At 47.3% G+C, this 18,870-nt stretch overlaps 1 protein-coding gene across 3 annotated transcripts; it reads left to right on the forward strand.

Annotated features, from left to right (window-relative positions):
* The first annotated feature begins 10,982 nt into the window (after nucleotides 1-10,982).
* CXXC1 (CXXC finger protein 1) lies at nucleotides 10,983-16,489 on the forward strand. 3 transcript variants are annotated; one of them, XM_004266100.3, is made up of 15 exons: nucleotides 10,983-11,202; nucleotides 11,989-12,107; nucleotides 12,209-12,309; nucleotides 12,626-12,861; nucleotides 12,952-13,128; nucleotides 13,541-13,567; nucleotides 13,644-13,889; nucleotides 14,057-14,164; nucleotides 14,297-14,481; nucleotides 14,770-14,977; nucleotides 15,060-15,170; nucleotides 15,298-15,347; nucleotides 15,449-15,545; nucleotides 15,818-15,970; nucleotides 16,052-16,489. In XM_004266100.3, exons 1-15 carry the CDS (start codon nucleotides 11,200-11,202, stop codon nucleotides 16,196-16,198), a joined length of 1,968 nt encoding a protein of 655 aa, XP_004266148.1. In that variant the 5' UTR covers nucleotides 10,983-11,199; the 3' UTR covers nucleotides 16,199-16,489. The 3 variants fall into 3 exon arrangements, with proteins under 3 accessions (XP_004266148.1, XP_049553829.1, XP_033277318.1); XM_049697872.1 differs by lacking the exon at nucleotides 13,541-13,567 and having other exon boundaries at nucleotides 11,044-11,202; XM_033421427.2 differs by lacking the exons at nucleotides 10,983-11,202; nucleotides 12,626-12,861.
* Nucleotides 16,490-18,870: the final 2,381 nt, after the last annotated feature.

Here is an 18,870-nt window from a genome sequence, read left to right on the forward strand (position 1 = left end):
CCTCCAGAGAGGGCCCAGCTTACAACACTGGGCAAGAGAGACCGATTGCAAGGCACCAGCCACCAGGAGGCCTCAACAGGGTAGGGGGAGTGTAAAAAACCCTATGTTCAGGAAGCTTTGCTTTTCCATATATGTGTCTGACAGCATCAGCTTTGCAGAGGAGAACTTTGCCTCTCCATATTTGTACCCGATAGCATCAACTTTGCTTGACACTACGGGTCTCGTCTGTGCTGTAACTCAAAGGCACTTCCTATGTGGCTCCCGACATCTCCCCCTTTTTTATTTTTTAAAAAGGCAGTATGTAATTCCACTTTGGTTCTGTATACACTTTGAAGGGCAGTTTGAATTAATCGGATAATGACTGGAAAAGAAATAAGAAGCAAAATTATAACCACTCCGGCAGCCCCATAATTTATTAAAATATGCATAAAGGAATTACCCTTAAAATAACTCTGTAAATTTTGTAAAAATTCTGCAGCAGCCTTAGAGGGGTTCATATCATATTGAGAGGCTGCAATATCATGAATTTGTTTATGTAAATGTTCCAAATCAATTCCTAGATCACTAGAATTCCATATATTTAAAATATGCATCTGAATTTTTTCCCAGGAATATTCAGAATGATTTACTTTTAAGGGAGTAACACATATCCAAGAATATTTTTTATGGCATGTTAAAGATAAGCGAATTTTTAAAGCGGTAAGTTCTTGACCAATATGTAAAACTGCTTCTTCAAGGGCATCAACTTTAGTTTCTAACTTTCTATCTATTGCTTCTTGAGTTGCCAAAGCCAAGGATATATTTTTTGATAAATCATTAGCATATTGTGCTGTTTGTACTTCCTTCACTAAAGCATATGTTGCAACAGTAAAAGAGCTTAATATTCCTATTAAGGTGGAAATTCCCAAAATCAAAGTAGCTACAAATCTTTTTGGCCGTATGAGCTCTCCAACCTGTCTTATAATTTCTGCCCCTATATCTGTATACCAAGATTCATTAAGCGCTACTGGCAGCATAATATAAGCTGGTCTTTTTAACACCATTATGGTTGACACATTCATCTCAGGAACAATGCAGGTGGTTAATATACATTGCTGACAAGTAATATAAAACCTCATATTATACTGCATAATCTGCAACTTTTCACTATCATTAGAAAGCAATAAGGAATATGGAGATGACACACAGGTTTGAATATAGTACTCTTCCATATGGGTAGTAGCTCTAACTAGCGTTATTTTATGAGTGGTTAAAGGTAATCTCCATAGCTGAGATTGATAATAGGTTTTATTTTCATGAACAAAGGTATAAATAGGAGCCACCCATCCATGACTATTCCATCTATTTACCTTCAATGGACGGGGAATATAGGAATCATTCCATGGGTATATCAAGCCGCTTTTTAAATATATTCTATAATCTCCCTCAGGAAGATTAATACTCCAATCTGAAATATAATATCTGGTTCCAGGAATGATTATTTTATTCTCTTTATTATACATACAATATATCCATGAAGGATATCCAGTTTTAATATTTATCCAAATCCATTCATTTGTAGCTTCCCCTGCAGTCTCATTACAATCATCATATTTAGGAGGATGAACAACTTTAGGCAAAGATTTATTAACATAAACTTGATTTTGTCCTACAACTTTCCCTAACAATGACCATAAATATCTTGTAGTCTTATCTCTTCCTATTGGCTTCTTAGGAGAGTCTGTCAAGAATCCTGCATCAACTACTGACAAACATCCATTCTTTGTTTGATTATTTCCTATTGACCCTGAGCCAACAAAAAAACATATTGGAGGAAAGTCAGTCTGACCTGTAAATGAGTAATTAAAATTGATTACAAATTGTTTATAGCCCTGTATTCCTCGAATGCCATCGGTCAATTCAGGGAATGAGGAGGTTACTGGAATAATGGGATCTGTCCAAGTACATGCATGCAAAATAGGAGGATCAGGGAAGTAAGCCCAATACGTACCGTTGGCACTTACCTGAACTGAAAGCAAGCTAAGCATAGCCACAAAAAAATTAGCAGTCGTCAAAGGCAATCCTTGAGCATTTACAGCATTTTCAGCATGCAGGCAAAGCTTTTTAATTGCTCCCCAGGTAATCGGAGCCGCTTCAGTGGTGGAGACAGCATACCTTCTTTTTCGTGAACGAGATTTCTTCTCCAAAATTTTTGGAGAAGTTTGTACCTCCTTATCGCAAGATGATTCAAGCGACAGTTGCTTCGTCGCAGCCACAGAACTATCTGATCGCACTTTTTGTGACTGTGGTTCCGCCATCTCGGCAGCAAATTTTTTTTTTTCTGAAAGATGCTTTAATAAATTCCCCACCTCAGGGTGTCTGATTAATCGATCAGGAATCCAAATTGGTGAATCAAAATTCTGAGGAAAAATACAAGCATATCCTCTACCACTAGTTAATAATGTATCTGGTCCATTCCATTTTCCTGTTAAAACATCCTTCCATAATACCTTTGGTTTTATATTTTCTTCATTTATCTCCCAATGTCTCATCATAGGAGTTTTCTCTTTATCATTCATATTTAAATAATTTAATACAAACATGGAATGGTTAAGTAAATGATGAGGAGAAAAATATTTTAAATCTCCACTTTGCAATTTATAAATCATATTTTTTAATACCTGATTGGTCCTTTCAATTATAGCTTGTCCTTGTGGATTATAAGGAATTCCTGTACTATGGGCTATGCCAAACTGTTGGCATAATTGCTGAAAAGACTTAGAAACATAAGCAGGGCCATTATCAGTTTTTAACTTTCGGGGAATTCCCAAATAACTAAAACAAAACATCAAGTGTTGGCACACATCCTTAAAGGCCTCTCCGGTCCTAGCTGAGGCTACAATTACATGTGAAAAGGTATCCACACAAACATGTACATAGGACAGCTTTCCAAAACTAGGTATATGAGTCACATCCATTTGCCATAGATCATTAGCTCGTAAACCTCGAGGATTTACTCCTTGCTGAGGTACATTAGTTTGTGTAGGACACACAGAGCAATTTTTTACTATTTCCCTTGCCGCTTTTCTGGTTAGGCCAAACTGATATCTTAAGGCATTAGCATTTTGATGATGCAGCTGATGAGATTTTATTGCTTCTTGTACTTTATTTTCATCTACTATAAAAATTTTAGTCAGGGCATCAGCAGAGGCATTGCCTTCTGCTAAAGGCCCTGGCAATCCAGAATGAGCTCTAATGTGGCCTATATAATAAGGCTGTGTTCTTTCCCATATACTTTTTTGTAATCTCTTAAGCAATTTAATTATTGTACTCTTATTTTCAGGAAAGGCCGCTGTTTCTATTGCTGGAAATAATTTAACTATATATAAGGAATCAGTATATAAATTAATCTTTTTATCCCTGGTTAATTTCATTACTTCTATAACTGCCATAATTTCTGATTGCTGTGCTGAGCAATTTTCTGTATTTAATACCTTCTTTTCATTATTAATAATATAGGCTGCCCTCCCTGAAGAGGATCCATCAGTAAATACTAATATAGCCTCTTCCAAAGGTTTTATCTTATAATATGTAGGAAAAACCACCATATGTTCCTTAAAAAACTGTAGCAATACACTTTTAGGCAAATGAAATAAAATTTGACCTCTAAATGAGGCCAGAGCTATTCCTAATGAATCTTCTAACAGCAGCAAGGCCTCTAATTGATCTTTATTATAAGGTATAATTATGTTATCCATATCTTTTCCAAATAACTCTCTACTTCTCTTTCTACCTTTAATAATTAACAAACTAACCATAAAAGGGTATGAGGCAACAATCTTTTTTGGACTAGCTGCCAAATGTATCCATTCTAGTGGTCCATTTTGCCATAATAATCCTGTAGGAATAACTGGAGTCCTTAAAACAATTAAATCCCAAGGTTTGGTATAATCCAATCTTTTAATAAAAACATTTTTTAAAGCTTTTTCTATTTTTTCTATGGCTAATTTTCCTTCTGCAGTTAACTCTCTAGGGGATAAGGGGTTAGAATCTCCTTGTAATATCAAAAACAAAGGTTTTAATTCCACAGTAGTAATTTTTAACAAAGGCCTTATCCAATTTATATCTCCTAAAAACTTTTGAAAATCATTTAAAGTAACCAAATGATCAGTTCTTAATTGAAAAGGTATATGCTGAATGGAAAATTCCTGTATTAATCTGCCCAAATAATTATAAGGAGGTTCAGTTTGAATTTTCTCTGGAGCAACTTTTAATCCATACTCCTGTAAAGCTTCCATCATATCCTGCAATGCCTGATGTAAGTAGGCCTTATCTTTATGAGCCAATAATATATCGTCCATATAATGTATTAAATAAATTTCTTTATATTTCTGTCTTCCAAAGCAAATATTGTCCTCCAGATAAACAGGCCTTCGTAACCTGAATCCAGTCATATGGAGTCATCCATCTATTTGCCAAGGCATCTATAAGAGTCATGGTATAAGGTGCCAACGGTCCATAATCTACACAGGCCTTTTTAAGTTCTTTTAAAAGTTTTAAAGGCAAGGGATCCCAATATACATCATCATCATCAAAACCATCCTCATAAATGACTGGAAAGCAGGCGGCAAAAGCATAATCATCATCGTCACCTTTTATTCTTCTATGCTTTTTATATTTGTCTTGGCTTTTATTAAAAGGTGGCGAAGGTGGTGGGCCCCTAGCCTTTAAAGGCGGTGGAGGTGGTAGGCCCTTAACATTTAAAGTTGAATGTCCTAATCTCTTTAAAGGGAGAAATGAAGAACTTAAAGGTGCCGGTGGGGCGGTCGGTAAACGACCCAAAGGGCGCATATCCTGTAAATTAGGCCTATTTTTCTTAGTTTCTTGCAGTGAAAAAGCACCATGGGGTTCATATTTCCTTCTTTCATAATCATATGCAGCAGCATCTAAATCATCCTGATCTGCAGGAGGCAATTCATCATCAAAAGGAGGATTCTTTAACAAATTAGACTTAGTATCAATAGGTGACTCATTTTCCTCCTCTGAGTCATTATCATTAAGGTTACAGTCTTTTAAAGCTGCAGCCATAACCTCAGTTTTTTTTGATATTTTTTGGGAAAATAACGGAGTACATTCATCTATTACTTCTGCAGGATACTTATATGGGTTCTTTTGACCTTCAGGCAAAGGAGCAATGCTCTCTCTAATAAGGTTCCATAAAGTAAAAGTATCTACTGGAACCTTCTCAGGTCCAAAATGACTGTAATATACTTGCAAAGTTTGTCCCACCTTTTGCCAGGTTTCTATATTAACTGTTCCCTGTTCTGGAAACCATGGGCATTGTTCCTGTACAAACTGAAAAAACTGAGTTAGTTGCTTACTAGCTACCTTAATTCCTCTTCCATTTATCATATGTTTAACTATATCAATAAATAAGAGCCTCTCTTTGGACTCAGTGTGTCCCATCTTGACACCGCCTTACTCACCTTCCTAACCAGTATTCCTAACTGGGGGTCTGCAGCACCCTACGGTGAGACTCCTATCCGTCCGAGAAAAAATTATACTTACCCCTTCAGGTCCCTGTGCGGGCGCCACTTGCCGGGGACCAGCCCCAGCTGAACAGGTTTCACCGAAAGGGGAGACGGAGTCGGCGTGGACAGAACACAAGACACCTCAGAGGATGCAAGGATCTGCCAAATTTATTTTCATAATTCCGAAGCTTTTATACTGTGAGGCAATCTCACTTTCAATCTTAACAATTTAGTTCCCTAGCCAAAAACCCCTTACAAGCCATAAAACAAAGATCAAAAACAAAGGTACAAAGCCATAAAACAAAGGTCATTTTCGTCAGCAGATTACATCAACAGGTTAAACAGGTTTTTATGGTCAAGTAGTCTTCTGATCTCTATAGTCTCTTTCATCCCCTGTGGTTAGGTACATCTTGGTCACATCTAGGTCAGGAACTTTATCTGCGGTTCCATTATTCTTCCCAGAAGTAAATGTTCTTATACCTGTATGTTCTGTTTAGTTAGCTGGTTACACAAAACACAAACTCAAACACATTACTCTTTTACAATCTGTAAATGCCTTCAGGCCGTAACATTTTACCTTTAACATCAAAACAAGGTGTTATAAACGTACTAACCCTAGGGGGTCTTTGTGGAGGGCATTGTACCTTAAATCTGTCACCAAGGTCCTTTGCAAAATATTTACAAAATATAATTTGTCCCTTATATCTATTCTTATAAAAAGAGCAGTAAAGCTTATATATATTTGCCTTAAAGCTTACCCTATCTAATTTCGCATATACCCATTGTAATAAAAACCTTCCCCGCCACCAAACCCAAGAATTTCCTAGTATATCTTTAACTCCCCAGGGAGGCCATAACTCATCCAATTTACTTTGTAAAGTAGGTTCTTGCCACAAAAACATTCCTGTCGTATTTCCCCGAGCCCAATGCCTTGGCCCGGGAGTGGGGATCTCAGGTGTAGTCATCAAGGGAGCCGGAGTGATTACAATCCTTCTTGGCTTTTCCCTCAGTTGGGATCTTTCCTTAAACCCTCCATCGGAACTGGGAATATTTCCCAACCCCAATAGCAATCCTACAAAATCACTTTAGGCAAAGGCAGGGGAAGACAAGGGGAACCACACAGAGCAAAGCCTTGCTACCACACAGAGGAAAGCTGTGGTCCACGGAGGAAATGGGAAACAAAGCCCTGCTGCGGCGGGAGAGCAGTTGCCATTGGCTAGGTCTCTTGTCTGCTACCTGGGTTCCCATCTGAGCTGGGCGTGGGAAGCGAAGCAGCCATGGGGACAGGGTTCAGGCTCCTGCAAAGTTGGGGGGTGAGGGTCTATGCCCCACCTCTGTTGGCCCCCAAGTTCTCTCCTGATGGCCCCTCTGCGACTGTGCCTGTCTTAGGTTGTTCCTTCCCTGAGGAATCTTACCCGTCTCTGGCTAACCAGCCATCCTCCGGGGCCAAGCAGGGAGATGTGAGGTGTGCGAGGTGCAGTGCCCCCAGAGAAGGTTAGTTCTCTGTCACCTTGGTAGCCTATGCCCCCGTGGCCTCCACGCCCAGCACCTGCCCTGGGATTCCCTCGCCAACTGGCGGGGCCCCGGCTCTGGTCACATGTCTTCGGGAACCCAGGTTTCTCCTCCAGAGAGGGCCCAGCTTACAACACTGGGCAAGAGAGACCGATTGCAAGGCACCAGCCACCAGGAGGCCTCAACAGGGTAGGGGGAGTGTAAAAAACCCTATGTTCAGGAAGCTTTGCTTTTCCATATATGTGTCTGACAGCATCAGCTTTGCAGAGGAGAACTTTGCCTCTCCATATTTGTACCCGATAGCATCAACTTTGCTTGACACTACGGGTCTCGTCTGTGCTGTAACTCAAAGGCACTTCCTATGTGGCTCCCGACAGACTTGGAGTTTTCTTTGTGGGATGGTTTTTAATCAGAAACTCAAATAATTTTGTATCTATATGGCTACTCAAAGTTTCTATTTCCTCATGTGTTATTTTGGTAAATTGTCTTACTAAAGACAAGGAATTTGTGCATTTTATCTAAGCAGTCAAATATATTACATTAAGTCAGTATAAATGTGTGAATAATATTCTCTAGTCAATATCTGTAGGATCTGTACTGATGGCTCTTTTGCATTCATGATTTGGGTAATTTATGTTTTGTCACTGTTTTTTCTTAATTAAATAAATCATATTTAATTTAATAAATTATATTTCAAAAATATAGTAATTGACTATAAAATTAGTTAACTCAGTGTAATTAATTACATAATAAAATTTTAGTTTAATGAATTAAGGTGAATTTGAATTAAAATTTAAATATGTAAAATTAAATTGAATGAACTAAATAAAACCATATGAAATAAAATGTGATATACTAAATTAAACCAAAATTAAATTGAAATTAAAAAATACACAAGGGCTTCCCTGGTGGCGCAGTGGTTGAGAGTCCACCTGCTGATGCAGGGAACACGGGTTCGTGCCCCGGTCCGGGAAGATCCCACATGCCGCGGAGCAGCTGGGCCCGTAAGCCATGGCCGCTGAGCCTGTGCGTCCGGAGTCTGTGCTCCACTACGGGAGAGGCCACAACAGTGAGAGGCCCGTGTACTGCAAAAAAAAAAAAAAAAAAAATACACAAGACATTGAATTTAATACATTAAATTAATATTAAATTGTTTTAAACCAAATTAAATTTAATAAATCCAAATTCAATTATGTTAAATTAAATTTAATTTGAGTAATTAAATTTCAGTTAAACTTGAACTATATTGCCTTAAACTTATTTTCCTACATCAAACTGTAATAAAATTGAATTATATAAAATTCATTAATTGAGGGTAATAAAATAAATTTATCTAAGTACCTTACCAACACATATTCAACTATACTAAAGTTAATTTAGTACATTAAATGAAAAACTAAATTAAAAATTAAATTATATTAATTAAAATAAGTTACAATCCAATTAAGATTAATTCTACATTAATAAATAAAAATGAGGCAAGTCTTATGCTGCATCTGAAGGTCTCTGTTTAGTGGGTTAAAAACGCCTTTGGGGAGGAAGTCACAGAACCCATATTGTAGCCTCTGTGTCTTGGTGTCTGTGACAGTGTGGAAGAGACCACGAGTAAAAATGTTTAGGAAAGGTGAAAATAAAATCAAGTCTAAACCACGAATAGCAAAAAAGTTGCTACTATGTCCAGAGCCAAGAAAGCCAGAAAAACTCTCAGCGAAGGGTGAAAATTTTCATTTTGCACAGACCCATCTCCTCAACCTGAAAGAAAGTCATTTTGACTTTGAACGTGGACATGTGGACATTTATAATGACCACAACTTCCGTATCCAGTGTGTGTGTGGAGGGGGGCAGGTGTACTGAAGTTTTGTACCCCACTTGATTTTCATGGTTGTGCAGGTTAGAGCATTACCCTGAAGAGATGTCTAGCTCTCTGATCTGTACAGATTTTTGATTATACATAACATAATTTTTAAAAAAAATTTAAAAATTAACTTTATAGGAGAGAATACTAAATACATATGAAACAAGAGAACCAAAGGGGACATCACCAGGAATTGAGGAAATCTATGCTCCGGTAGTGGTGGGTGTCAGCTAGGCAGCAGTAGGGATGAGATGGGGTTAAACCAAAGTGTGATTTGTTTTGCAGAAGCTAGCCATTAATTTGCAGAAAGCTGCAGACACCAGATGTTCCAAAAAGGTTACAGTGCATTCCAGTCAACAAGATACCACAGTGAGAAAAAGTAACCAAGCACCTACTTACTTGCAGTTTTGGGCAACCTAGAGTAACCTTTGCCTCATTATCATGATCATGCCTTCCCCAGGCTTAAAACTCCTCAGGGACACAGTGATTTTTTTTTTTTTTTTTTTTTTTTTTTTTTTGCCACACCGCGTGGCATGTGGGATCCTATTTCCCCCACCAGGGATAAAACCCATGGCCCCTGCATTTGAAGCGCAGAGTCTTACCAGCAGGCTAGTCCCTGTTTTTTTTTTTTGACACAGTGCTTTGAGAGCTATCTCCCTGTCTCCTTACTTGTTGCTAGTAATAAACAAGTAATAAATGCTTCTGCTTTGATTGAAAGTTCTTGGTGTGTTCATTGGCTAAGCACCCCAAGTGACAGACCCATTGTGTGTGGTCAGAGGAAGACTTGGTGAAGCTGGTGGTCCCTGATTTCAAAGTCTACTTTGGTCCAGCCATTCTCACCAGAGATAGTCAGGTCACCATCATTTATGGCCATCGATTGTTGCTCTGGACTAATTCTGATGGATGAATGCCTGCTGTAGAGGCCCAGAGGCTGAATCATCTTGCGAGGCCTGGCTAAGGAACTGCTGGGAGGAGTGTGACAGCTGGAAAGAGTGGTGGGAGGTAGCAACACAGATATCAATAAACAATCTATATTAAAGAATATAAGAGAGTTTTATTTGCTCCAAGATGAGGACTGGCCCAGGAGTGCAGCCTCCACCGAGGAAGAAAACACTCCAGAGAAGCATGGTATTCAGCAGTTTTTTTTGTTTTTTTTTTTTTTGCGGTACGCAGGCCTCTCACTATTGTGGCCTCTCCCGTTGCGGAGCACAGGCTCCGGATGCGCAGGCTCAGCGGCCTTGGCTCACGTGCGCAGACGCTCCGCGGCACGCAGGAGCCTCCCGGACCGGGGCACAAGCCCGTGTCCCCTGCATCGGCAGGCGGGCTCTCAACCACTGCGCCACCAGGGAAGCCCATTTCAGCAGTTTTATACCATGTCAGAACAAAGAACATATATCAGACATGACAGAGGTACATTCCTTCAAGGTTTCAACGGAGATGTATAGTTACAAATTATCAGATACACAGTGAGTGAGCATGACCTTGGCATCTGGGACGGAAACTTTATCTTCCAAGGAATACTAGCATCGGTGTCATAGGAAGGGAAGCATTTCCCCCTATTGTCAGAGTGGGCATGCTTTACTGTAATGGTTAAAACAAATGTACAACATATATTTGACAGACCGTAAGTCAGGCTGTTCCAGTTTACCTAAAGTTCAGGCCACATCAGGTATAAGCCTGACTTCCCCAGCCCCCAATATACAAAGATTTCTTCAATCAGAGGTAATGTGGGAGGCATATGACAAAGGGACTGCTTTCCTTCCCAGCGTAAGGCACACAGTATGCCGGCTCCGATTAGTACATGCAGAAGGGAAAAATGATTTTACGGTGATATGAGAGCGACTTAATCCAGGTAGTGTTCCTAAAGCGGGCCCCTTTCCCTGTGAACATCTAGGCAGTACCAGCTGCTGGCGCCGGAATCGACCGCCAAGATGGCGGCGCCCTCTCGGAAGCCGATTAGCACGCTGCCATGTGTTGCCAGTGAACGTACGGACTACGCCATCTTACGGAATCAGACTCCAAGATGGAGGCGTCCAGAAATACAGGCGTGGCCATGTTTCCTGAGAATGTATGGACTCGCCGCCGTACGGTCTCAGTAGTCAAGATGGCGGCGCCTGAGAGACTGTCGGAGCTCTAGGCGGGCGACCGACTTGTTTGTCGCGGAGCCGACGCACTGGGCCTGCGCAGTAGTGCCTGGGAGGCGCGACGAAAACCGGAAGTGCTGGTGGGCGCTTTTGCAACGGCCGGGGACGACGCTGAGGGACTGTGTAGGCTCGCGGGTCGCTGGCGGGGTTCGAGAAGGGGTGCGCTGGGAGCGGAGAGATGGTGAGTACGAGGTCCCAGGAGGGAGTCGGCGGTAGAGGTCAGTGGGGCTGGAAATGGTGGTGTCCATCGGCAGACGCATGGGGGTTTGTGGCGAACCATAACGGGAGTCAGTGGGCAGAATGGGGCGGGGGACTGTTTCGAGCCTTAGAATGATGGGGGTCTGCTGGTCAGATTTTTTTACTCGTGTGTGAACCGTCTGAGAGTTATGTGATGAGCCATTATACGGGTCCGTAATGGAAGTTTAGTGGCAGTTTCTTGGGGGTCCGAATGGGGGGTTCTTTGTGCGGAGTGATGAGGGGTTTGCGAAGTGTTGTATTGGGCAGTCTGGAGTGAGCCGTGATGAGTCTGTATCGGGGGATCTAGGGGGGCGGGGTTGTCTGTGAGGTTAGTAACGGAGGATCTGAGGGGAACCGTGCTGTCTTGAGACCCGGTGATGGGGGTCTGTGAGATGCCATGACGAGGACAAAATGTGGTGAGTGATGGCGGTGTCTGTAACGGGCAGCAGCTGGCTCAGTGGGTGAATAGAGTGATGGGGTGTCAGTGGGGAAAGCGATTGGAAGTTCAGAGGCAGAGTGATGGGGGTTTATAAGCAGGCTAAGGGGGTGTCAGTGGTGAGTGAGGGGGGGTGGTCTGTGGGGACTATGGTGGGGAGATTTATGAGGAGCCAGGGTGGGAAGTCTATTGGCAGACTGTTGAGGTCTGTGGTGAGCCGTGATGGAGCTGTACTGGAGGGATGAGGCATCGTGATGGGGGTTCTCTAAAGAGCCATGTTGGGGGCTCCCACAGGAGGCGGACGCTTCAGACCCAGAGCCTCCAGATGCCGGGGAGGACAGCAAGTCAGAGAACGGGGAAAACGCGCCCATCTACTGCATCTGCCGCAAACCAGACATCAACTGCTTCATGATGTGAGCCGCGGAGCGGTGGGCGGGATGGACACCTGGCCGGGTGGGGAGAGGCCGATGGGTCTGGCCCCTCACATCTCCCTCACTCGCCCCATCCTCCGCAGCGGCTGTGACAACTGCAACGAGTGGTTTCATGGGGACTGCATCCGGATCACTGAGAAGATGGCCAAGGCCATCCGGGAGTGGTACTGCCGGGAGTGCCGAGGTGAGGGGCCGGAGTGGACAGGGCAGGCAGCTGGGGCTGCCAGGGAGGAGAAGGAGAAGCCTTAATGGGAGGGTGGTTCACGGGGAGTAGTGATCTGCGTCTGTGGGCAGAGTGATTGTTGGTCAGTGCTAAGCCGGAATGGAGGCTCCATCGTGAGCTGTGATAGAAAGCTCCACCGGCAGGGACAGCTCTGCCCTGGAGTAGGGAGACAGAGCAGGCGGGTGGGACCGAAGAGGAGAGAAGAAGAAGAAAGAGTTCTGGTGCCATCCACATCCCCCGGTGCCAACCCACGCTGGCTCCACCCTCTGCCCCGCAGAGAAGGACCCCAAGCTGGAGATCCGCTATCGGCACAAGAAGTCACGGGAGCGGGACAGCACTGAGCGAGACGGCAGTGAGCCCCGGGATGAGGGTGGAGGGCGCAAGAGACCTGCCCCGGATCTGGACCTGCAGCGCCGGGCGGGGTCAGGGACAGGGGTTGGGGCCATGCTTGCTCGGGGCTCTGCTTCGCCCCACAAATCCTCTCCACAGCCCCTGGTGGCCACACCCAGCCAGGTGAGTGGCCGCGATGGCTGGGTTAGGGGAGGTGATCCCATCTCAGGCCCTGCTCGGTTCCTGAGCTGTGTTGCGGGCGCCTCTTGCTAGCATCACCAGCAGCAGCAGCAGATCAAACGGTCAGCCCGTATGTGTGGTGAGTGTGAGGCCTGCCGGCGCACCGAAGACTGTGGCCACTGTGACTTCTGCCGAGACATGAAGAAGTTTGGGGGCCCCAACAAGATCCGGCAGAAGTGCCGGCTGCGTCAGTGCCAGCTTCGGGCCCGGGTGAGCATGGGCAGAGCTGGGCAGGGTCAGGTGGGGGGCCAGGATGTCTGGGAAGAGCTGATTGAGGCTAGGATGGGTGGGCCGGGTGAGGTGGGGCCTAATCGCATACGGACAGGTGGGGAGGGACCTGGCTGGTTCAGACGAGTGGGTCGTGACCAGATGTGCTGGGCTAGCAGGGGAGTCCGCAACCCCAGATGCACGGGGTAGGGCCAGGCGTTCCTAGGTGGTCAGACGTGTCAGCGCAGCTGGAGCAGGGCCGAGCATGTCCTGGCGATGGGGGGCGGGGGGCGCTGGTGTGTCTAGGGAGGCGAGGCGGGGCTCGTTGGTGGAGTCGGGCACTTGTGGGAAGGGCTAGGGCAGGGCCCCCTCCATCCACCTGGGGCTGACCTGGGCCTTCCTCCTGCCGGCACAGGAATCGTACAAGTACTTCCCTTCCTCGGTGAGTCCAGCCCCCCAGGGCGGGCGGGGCCTGCGGGCAGGGCGGTCAGGGCCAGTCCTGAGATTCTGCCCTGCAGCTCTCGCCGGTGATGCCCTCAGAGTCCCTGCCAAGGCCTCGCCGGCCACTGCCCACCCAGCAGCAGCCACAGCCGTCGCAGAAGCTGGGGCGTATCCGCGAGGACGAGGGGGCAGTGGCAGCAGCAGCAGTCAAGGAGCTGCCTGAGGCTACGGCTACACCCGAGCCACTCTCGGACGAGGACCTCCCACTGGACCCTGACCTGTACCAGGACTTCTGTGCAGGGGCCTTTGATGACCATGGCCTGGTGAGCAGACAGAGCGTCCCATGTGGAAGGGTAGTGGTTACAGAAGCAGAGAGTGTCCATGATGAGGAGAGAGGAGGCAGAGGGTATGGAATACTGACGTGGGGACCGAGCAGGTGGTAGGGAAGTCACGAGTGGAGCAGGCGAATCAGCGTGTGCCTCACTTGCAGCCCTGGATGAGTGACACGGAGGAGTCCCCGTTCCTGGACCCTGCGCTGCGGAAGAGGGCGGTGAAAGTGAAGCATGTGAAGCGTCGGGAGAAGAAGTCTGAGAAGAAGGTGACCGAGAGGGTGCAGTGGGTGTGGGGAGGGAGGGCGAAGGTCAGGGGCTGAAGGGCTGGGGTGCAGGGGGAAACAGGGGTGCGGGGCTGACTTCAGCTGCGCCCTGCCCTGGCCCATCTTGTCCCACAGAAGGAAGAAAGATACAAGCGGCATCGGCAGAAGCAGAAGCACAAGGACAAATGGAAACACCCGGAGCGCGCTGACGCCAAGGACCCTGCGTTGCTGCCGCAGTGCCTGGGCCCTGGCTGTGTGCGCGCTGCCCAGCCCGGCTCCAAGTATTGCTCAGATGACTGCGGCATGAAGTTGGCAGCCAAGTGAGTCATTGCTGGAGGGTTCAGGGGAGTCAGGGAGTACAGGGTGGGGCATGGCCAGAGCCCCCTGTGTGTCTGCCGGTCAGTCACCATTCAGTCACCCAGCACCCACCGGGCCATCCACCTGCTCCCGCATCCGTCTGTCTGTCCGCCCAGCCATCTGCCCTTCAGTCACCTGGTTCCTTACCTTTCACCACTGAGTCACCCATCTGCTCTGCGCCCTTGGATCACACTGCTCACCTTACTGCCTTGCCTCCTTCTTTGCTCACCCAATTCACTGCCTCCCTGCAGCCGCATCTACGAGATCCTCCCCCAGCGCATCCAGCAGTGGCAGCAGAGCCCCTGCATTGCTGAGGAGCACGGCAAGAAGCTGCTCGAACGCATCCGCCGGGAGCAGCAGAGCGCCCGCACCCGCCTTCAGGAAATGGAGCGCCGATTCCACGAGCTCGAGGCCATTATCCTGCGGGCCAAACAGCAGGCTGTGCGCGAGGACGAGGAGGTGAGCGGGCACGGGTGCAGCAGCGGCGCAGGGCCCAGTACCTGCTCCCGCCTGGCCTCATCGTCTCCTCTACCCCGTGCAGAGCAATGAGGGTGACAGCGATGACACGGACCTGCAGATCTTCTGTGTCTCCTGCGGGCACCCCATCAACCCACGTGTTGCCTTGCGCCACATGGAGCGCTGTTACGCCAAGGTCAGGGTGTCGGCCTGAGGGGGTGGACGGTGTGGGGACATCCCTGGGTCCCTGGGGGCGGGGGTGCCGTCTCGCGAGGGCACGCGGCGCACATCCACAGTCCCTCCGTTTGTGCTCACCCCTCCAGTACGAAAGCCAGACGTCCTTTGGGTCCATGTACCCGACCCGCATCGAGGGGTGAGTGTGGGCACTGCGGGGGTTAGCGGGGCCGGGCCTGGGCGCCACCCTCCGCTTCCTCTGCTACCTTCTCTGCTACCTTTTCTGCTCCACACCCCCAGGGCCACACGACTCTTCTGCGACGTCTACAATCCTCAGAGCAAGACATACTGCAAGCGGCTCCAGGTGCTGTGCCCCGAGCACTCACGGGACCCCAAAGTAAGCTTTTCCCTCAGCTTTCCCCATTCTGTCCCCCTCCCTTCCCCCCGGGCCACACTTCCTTCCTCCCTCTCCCGCTTCCCTTCTTCCTGCCGGCCCACTTCCACAGCCCCCACTTGCCCTGCCTCCTCGCCCTCCGTGCCTCTCCTTTCCCTGTTGCATCCCCTCCTACTCCCCCCACCTCGCCTTTCCTTCCCACCCCCCGGCCCCCACTCCTGTCCTCCTCCCGGCCTCGCCGCTCCGCACTCACGCCCACCCCGGTCTCCCCGCAGGTGCCAGCTGACGAGGTATGCGGGTGCCCCCTTGTACGTGACGTCTTTGAGCTCACGGGTGAGTTCTGCCGCCTGCCCAAGCGCCAGTGCAACCGCCACTACTGCTGGGAGAAGCTGCGGCGTGCCGAGGTGGACCTGGAGCGCGTGCGCGTGGTAGGTCTCGGCGGCGGATGCGGGGGGAGGGGGGGTGGCTCGGGGATCCCCTTGTCACGGCTCCCCCTGCTCCCCCGGCAGTGGTACAAGCTGGACGAGCTGTTTGAGCAAGAGCGCAATGTCCGCACTGCCATGACCAACCGGGCGGGCTTACTGGCCCTGATGCTGCACCAAACCATCCAGCACGACCCGCTCACGACCGACCTGCGCTCCAGCGCCGACCGCTGAGCCCCAGCGGTCCAGATGCCCTCCCGCCCTGCAGCACGGGCGGGAGCGGCCCCGGAGCCCCCATTTGTCTGGTCTGCCATTCATGTTCCTCCCACGGTCCCTGAGTTTCTGCCTGTGCCCGTGCACCGTTTGACCGCCTGTTTGCCCTTACCACAGGGCCTCAGAACTTCCTCACATCCTTGTCTGTTCTTCTGTCTCTCTGTTCTCTGTGCCTGGGAGGGCTTGCGGAGTCTCCGCACCTTTGCCTCCCCCACTCTGGTTTTGTTAATAAAATTTTGATGAACCAAGAAAGCTAACTGTGGACGGTTTCCAAATTTTTTTCCATTGCAACTGCTTTCCTGCGCCCCTAGAGTAGAGTGGCACACCTGTACTCTGGAGAGGCTGCAGTACAGGTGTAGGCTGCACATATCCAGTCGGCGCCCACTCTGTGCTCTGCAGGCTCCGCCTTGGTCTGTGGGGATATGAGGTGCTGAGGGAGAGTCCAGGGACCTACACTGTCAGCCTGTCCTCTCATTGTGTGACAGTGGGTATACAGTCAGTGCTCAGTCTGTGTATGACTGATTCATCATTCCTGTGTGAGCAGGAATTTTCTTATTTACTCTTATTGATGGTCTCCAGACCAGAGTTGTATGAAATGACGGACCCAAGGCCCTCCTCTTTCCCCAGAAACCCCTGTCTCGGGACGAGTGTACAGCAGGAGCCCACTGGGTTTCTGTCGGGTGCACCAGCCTGTCCTCTCGTTGTCAGGTGCAGTGAGCCGCACAACGCTACCTTTCCAGCCTGGACCCGCCCTCACGGGCCTCCTGTTTGCCTGCAGAGCAGCACCAGCCCTCCCCTGGTGGAAGAAGCTCTGGCCATTGCCAGGCATGACATGTCCCTAGGCGCTCTAGTGACTCCAGCGGGAAGAGAGAATGGGACACAATAGCCCTGGAGGAGATCCGATGTTTTAAGGCAGGATAAGAAAATTTAAGCGTAACATACTCCCTACCCGTATTGGGCCCTCCCCAATGGGCAATGTGCATCTGCATTATACATTAACCAGACGTCCTCTGTAGTGGAATAACTGAGGACATGGAAAGGAGACATGACCCATGAGCCCCCCCCCCAACAAACTGGGGGCTGGCGAATAAGCCAGAACTACAAACAGTCCTGATTGCTTTGAGCCCCCGCCTCCAGCAAACCGGGGGCATGTGAATAAGCCAGAGCTGTGAACAGTCCTGAATGCTTTGAGCACCCCCCCGCCCCCCACCCCCGGCAAACCGGGGGCCTGCAAAGAAGCATTGAGTGCTTTGGGCACTGATCCATGAGATGTTCTCAGTCTAATCAGAGTGGTGGGAACGCAAGGAAATGTCCTTGTGCTACTTCAGTATAATCAAAATAATGGTGGGAACTTTGTGCTGCTTTTGCGCTCAAGGACGAAGCATGGCAGGTTCTCAAGAAAGCCAATTATTGCTTGTATAATTAATAAAAACATAGGTTGCTGCTTTAGCACTTCTGAAATGTTAAAAAAAACAAGTTTTAAAGTGTAAACCTAGATAATGCTTTAATAAAAGCTACCACAACAGGACAGACGGCGCTGTTTTGCCTGAGCGAGCGGCAGCCCTCTACTGCTGTGCTTCGGCACAATTCATCTCGTGTGATGAGCTTACTTTCGGCCCTGTCATAAGATAAAGTACAACATTTGGCGCCCGAACAGGGACCTGAAGGTAAGTAATCGCGTGATCGCGGGACCGAAGGGGAAATTGGTCCGCTAGAGTAAGCAAAACCTTCGGCAACAGTAGAGTAACTGTAATGGGGAATTCCCATTCAGTAGAATTTCAATACATTAAACTCCTAAAACAGTTATTACGGAGTTCAGGAGTGAAAGTGAAACCAGAATCTTTTGATGAATTGTTTGCGCTGGTACGTAAACATTGTTACTGGTTTCAATCTACTGGTCATAACCAGTTAAATTTAAAAGTTTGAAAACAGGTTATGCGAGCCTTAAGAAGAGCTCATCAGCATGGAGACCCTATATCTGTCCGTGTTTGGTCTCTTTGTAAATTAATTTCCCTTGCCCTGGAACCGTTACAATCTGAGACGGAAAATGAAAATGGGGTGCACCCTCAGCGTCCGAATTCTGCTCCCAATCATTCTGCTGCTTTTCGTACTCTGTTTCGTGAGTCTCCTATAGAGGACCTTCCTCCGCCTCCTCCTCCCCTTGTGTCTAAGACAGGAGAGGATTTTTCAGATTCCAGTATGAAGGGGCTTTTTCTGACGATGATAAAGGTTAGGAGCAGACTAACAAACAAAATGAGATGCCGCTTTCTCAACAGAATGAGATTTCTGATATACTTTCAAAGTTAAAAAAATTTGATGGTTAAATTGGAAAAAATTAAAAATAATGCTAGCACTCCGTCATATCAGGAGCCATGTCCTACTATTCCTTCGGCTCCTCCTTTAGAATTAGCAGCTTATCCTGTTGGAGCCTCTCGTCAGTTTCACTTTCCTCTAAAACCTAAATCTAATAGACTATTGTTGGAAGAAGAGATGAATACGGAAGAAAAGCAATATTCTGAATCATTTTTTGCTTTCCCTATTGTTAGACAAGCTATGCCTGCTAATGGTCAATTTCCGAATGGATATATGAACGTTAAATATAACCCTCATAATGTAAAAATTTTAAAAATGCT

Source organism: Orcinus orca, chromosome 15, assembly GCF_937001465.1.
Source record: "Orcinus orca chromosome 15, mOrcOrc1.1, whole genome shotgun sequence".
NCBI classification, from domain to species: Eukaryota; Metazoa; Chordata; class Mammalia; order Artiodactyla; family Delphinidae; genus Orcinus; species Orcinus orca.

Excerpts from the sequence above, each read along its gene's own strand:
- CXXC1 (XM_004266100.3), top strand. Across the intron at positions 13,890-14,056 it reads CCTTTGATGACCATGGCCTG|CCCTGGATGAGTGACACGGA; the intron begins GTGAGCAGACAG and ends CCTCACTTGCAG. Across the intron at positions 14,978-15,059 it reads CTGTGCGCGAGGACGAGGAG|AGCAATGAGGGTGACAGCGA; the intron begins GTGAGCGGGCAC and ends TACCCCGTGCAG.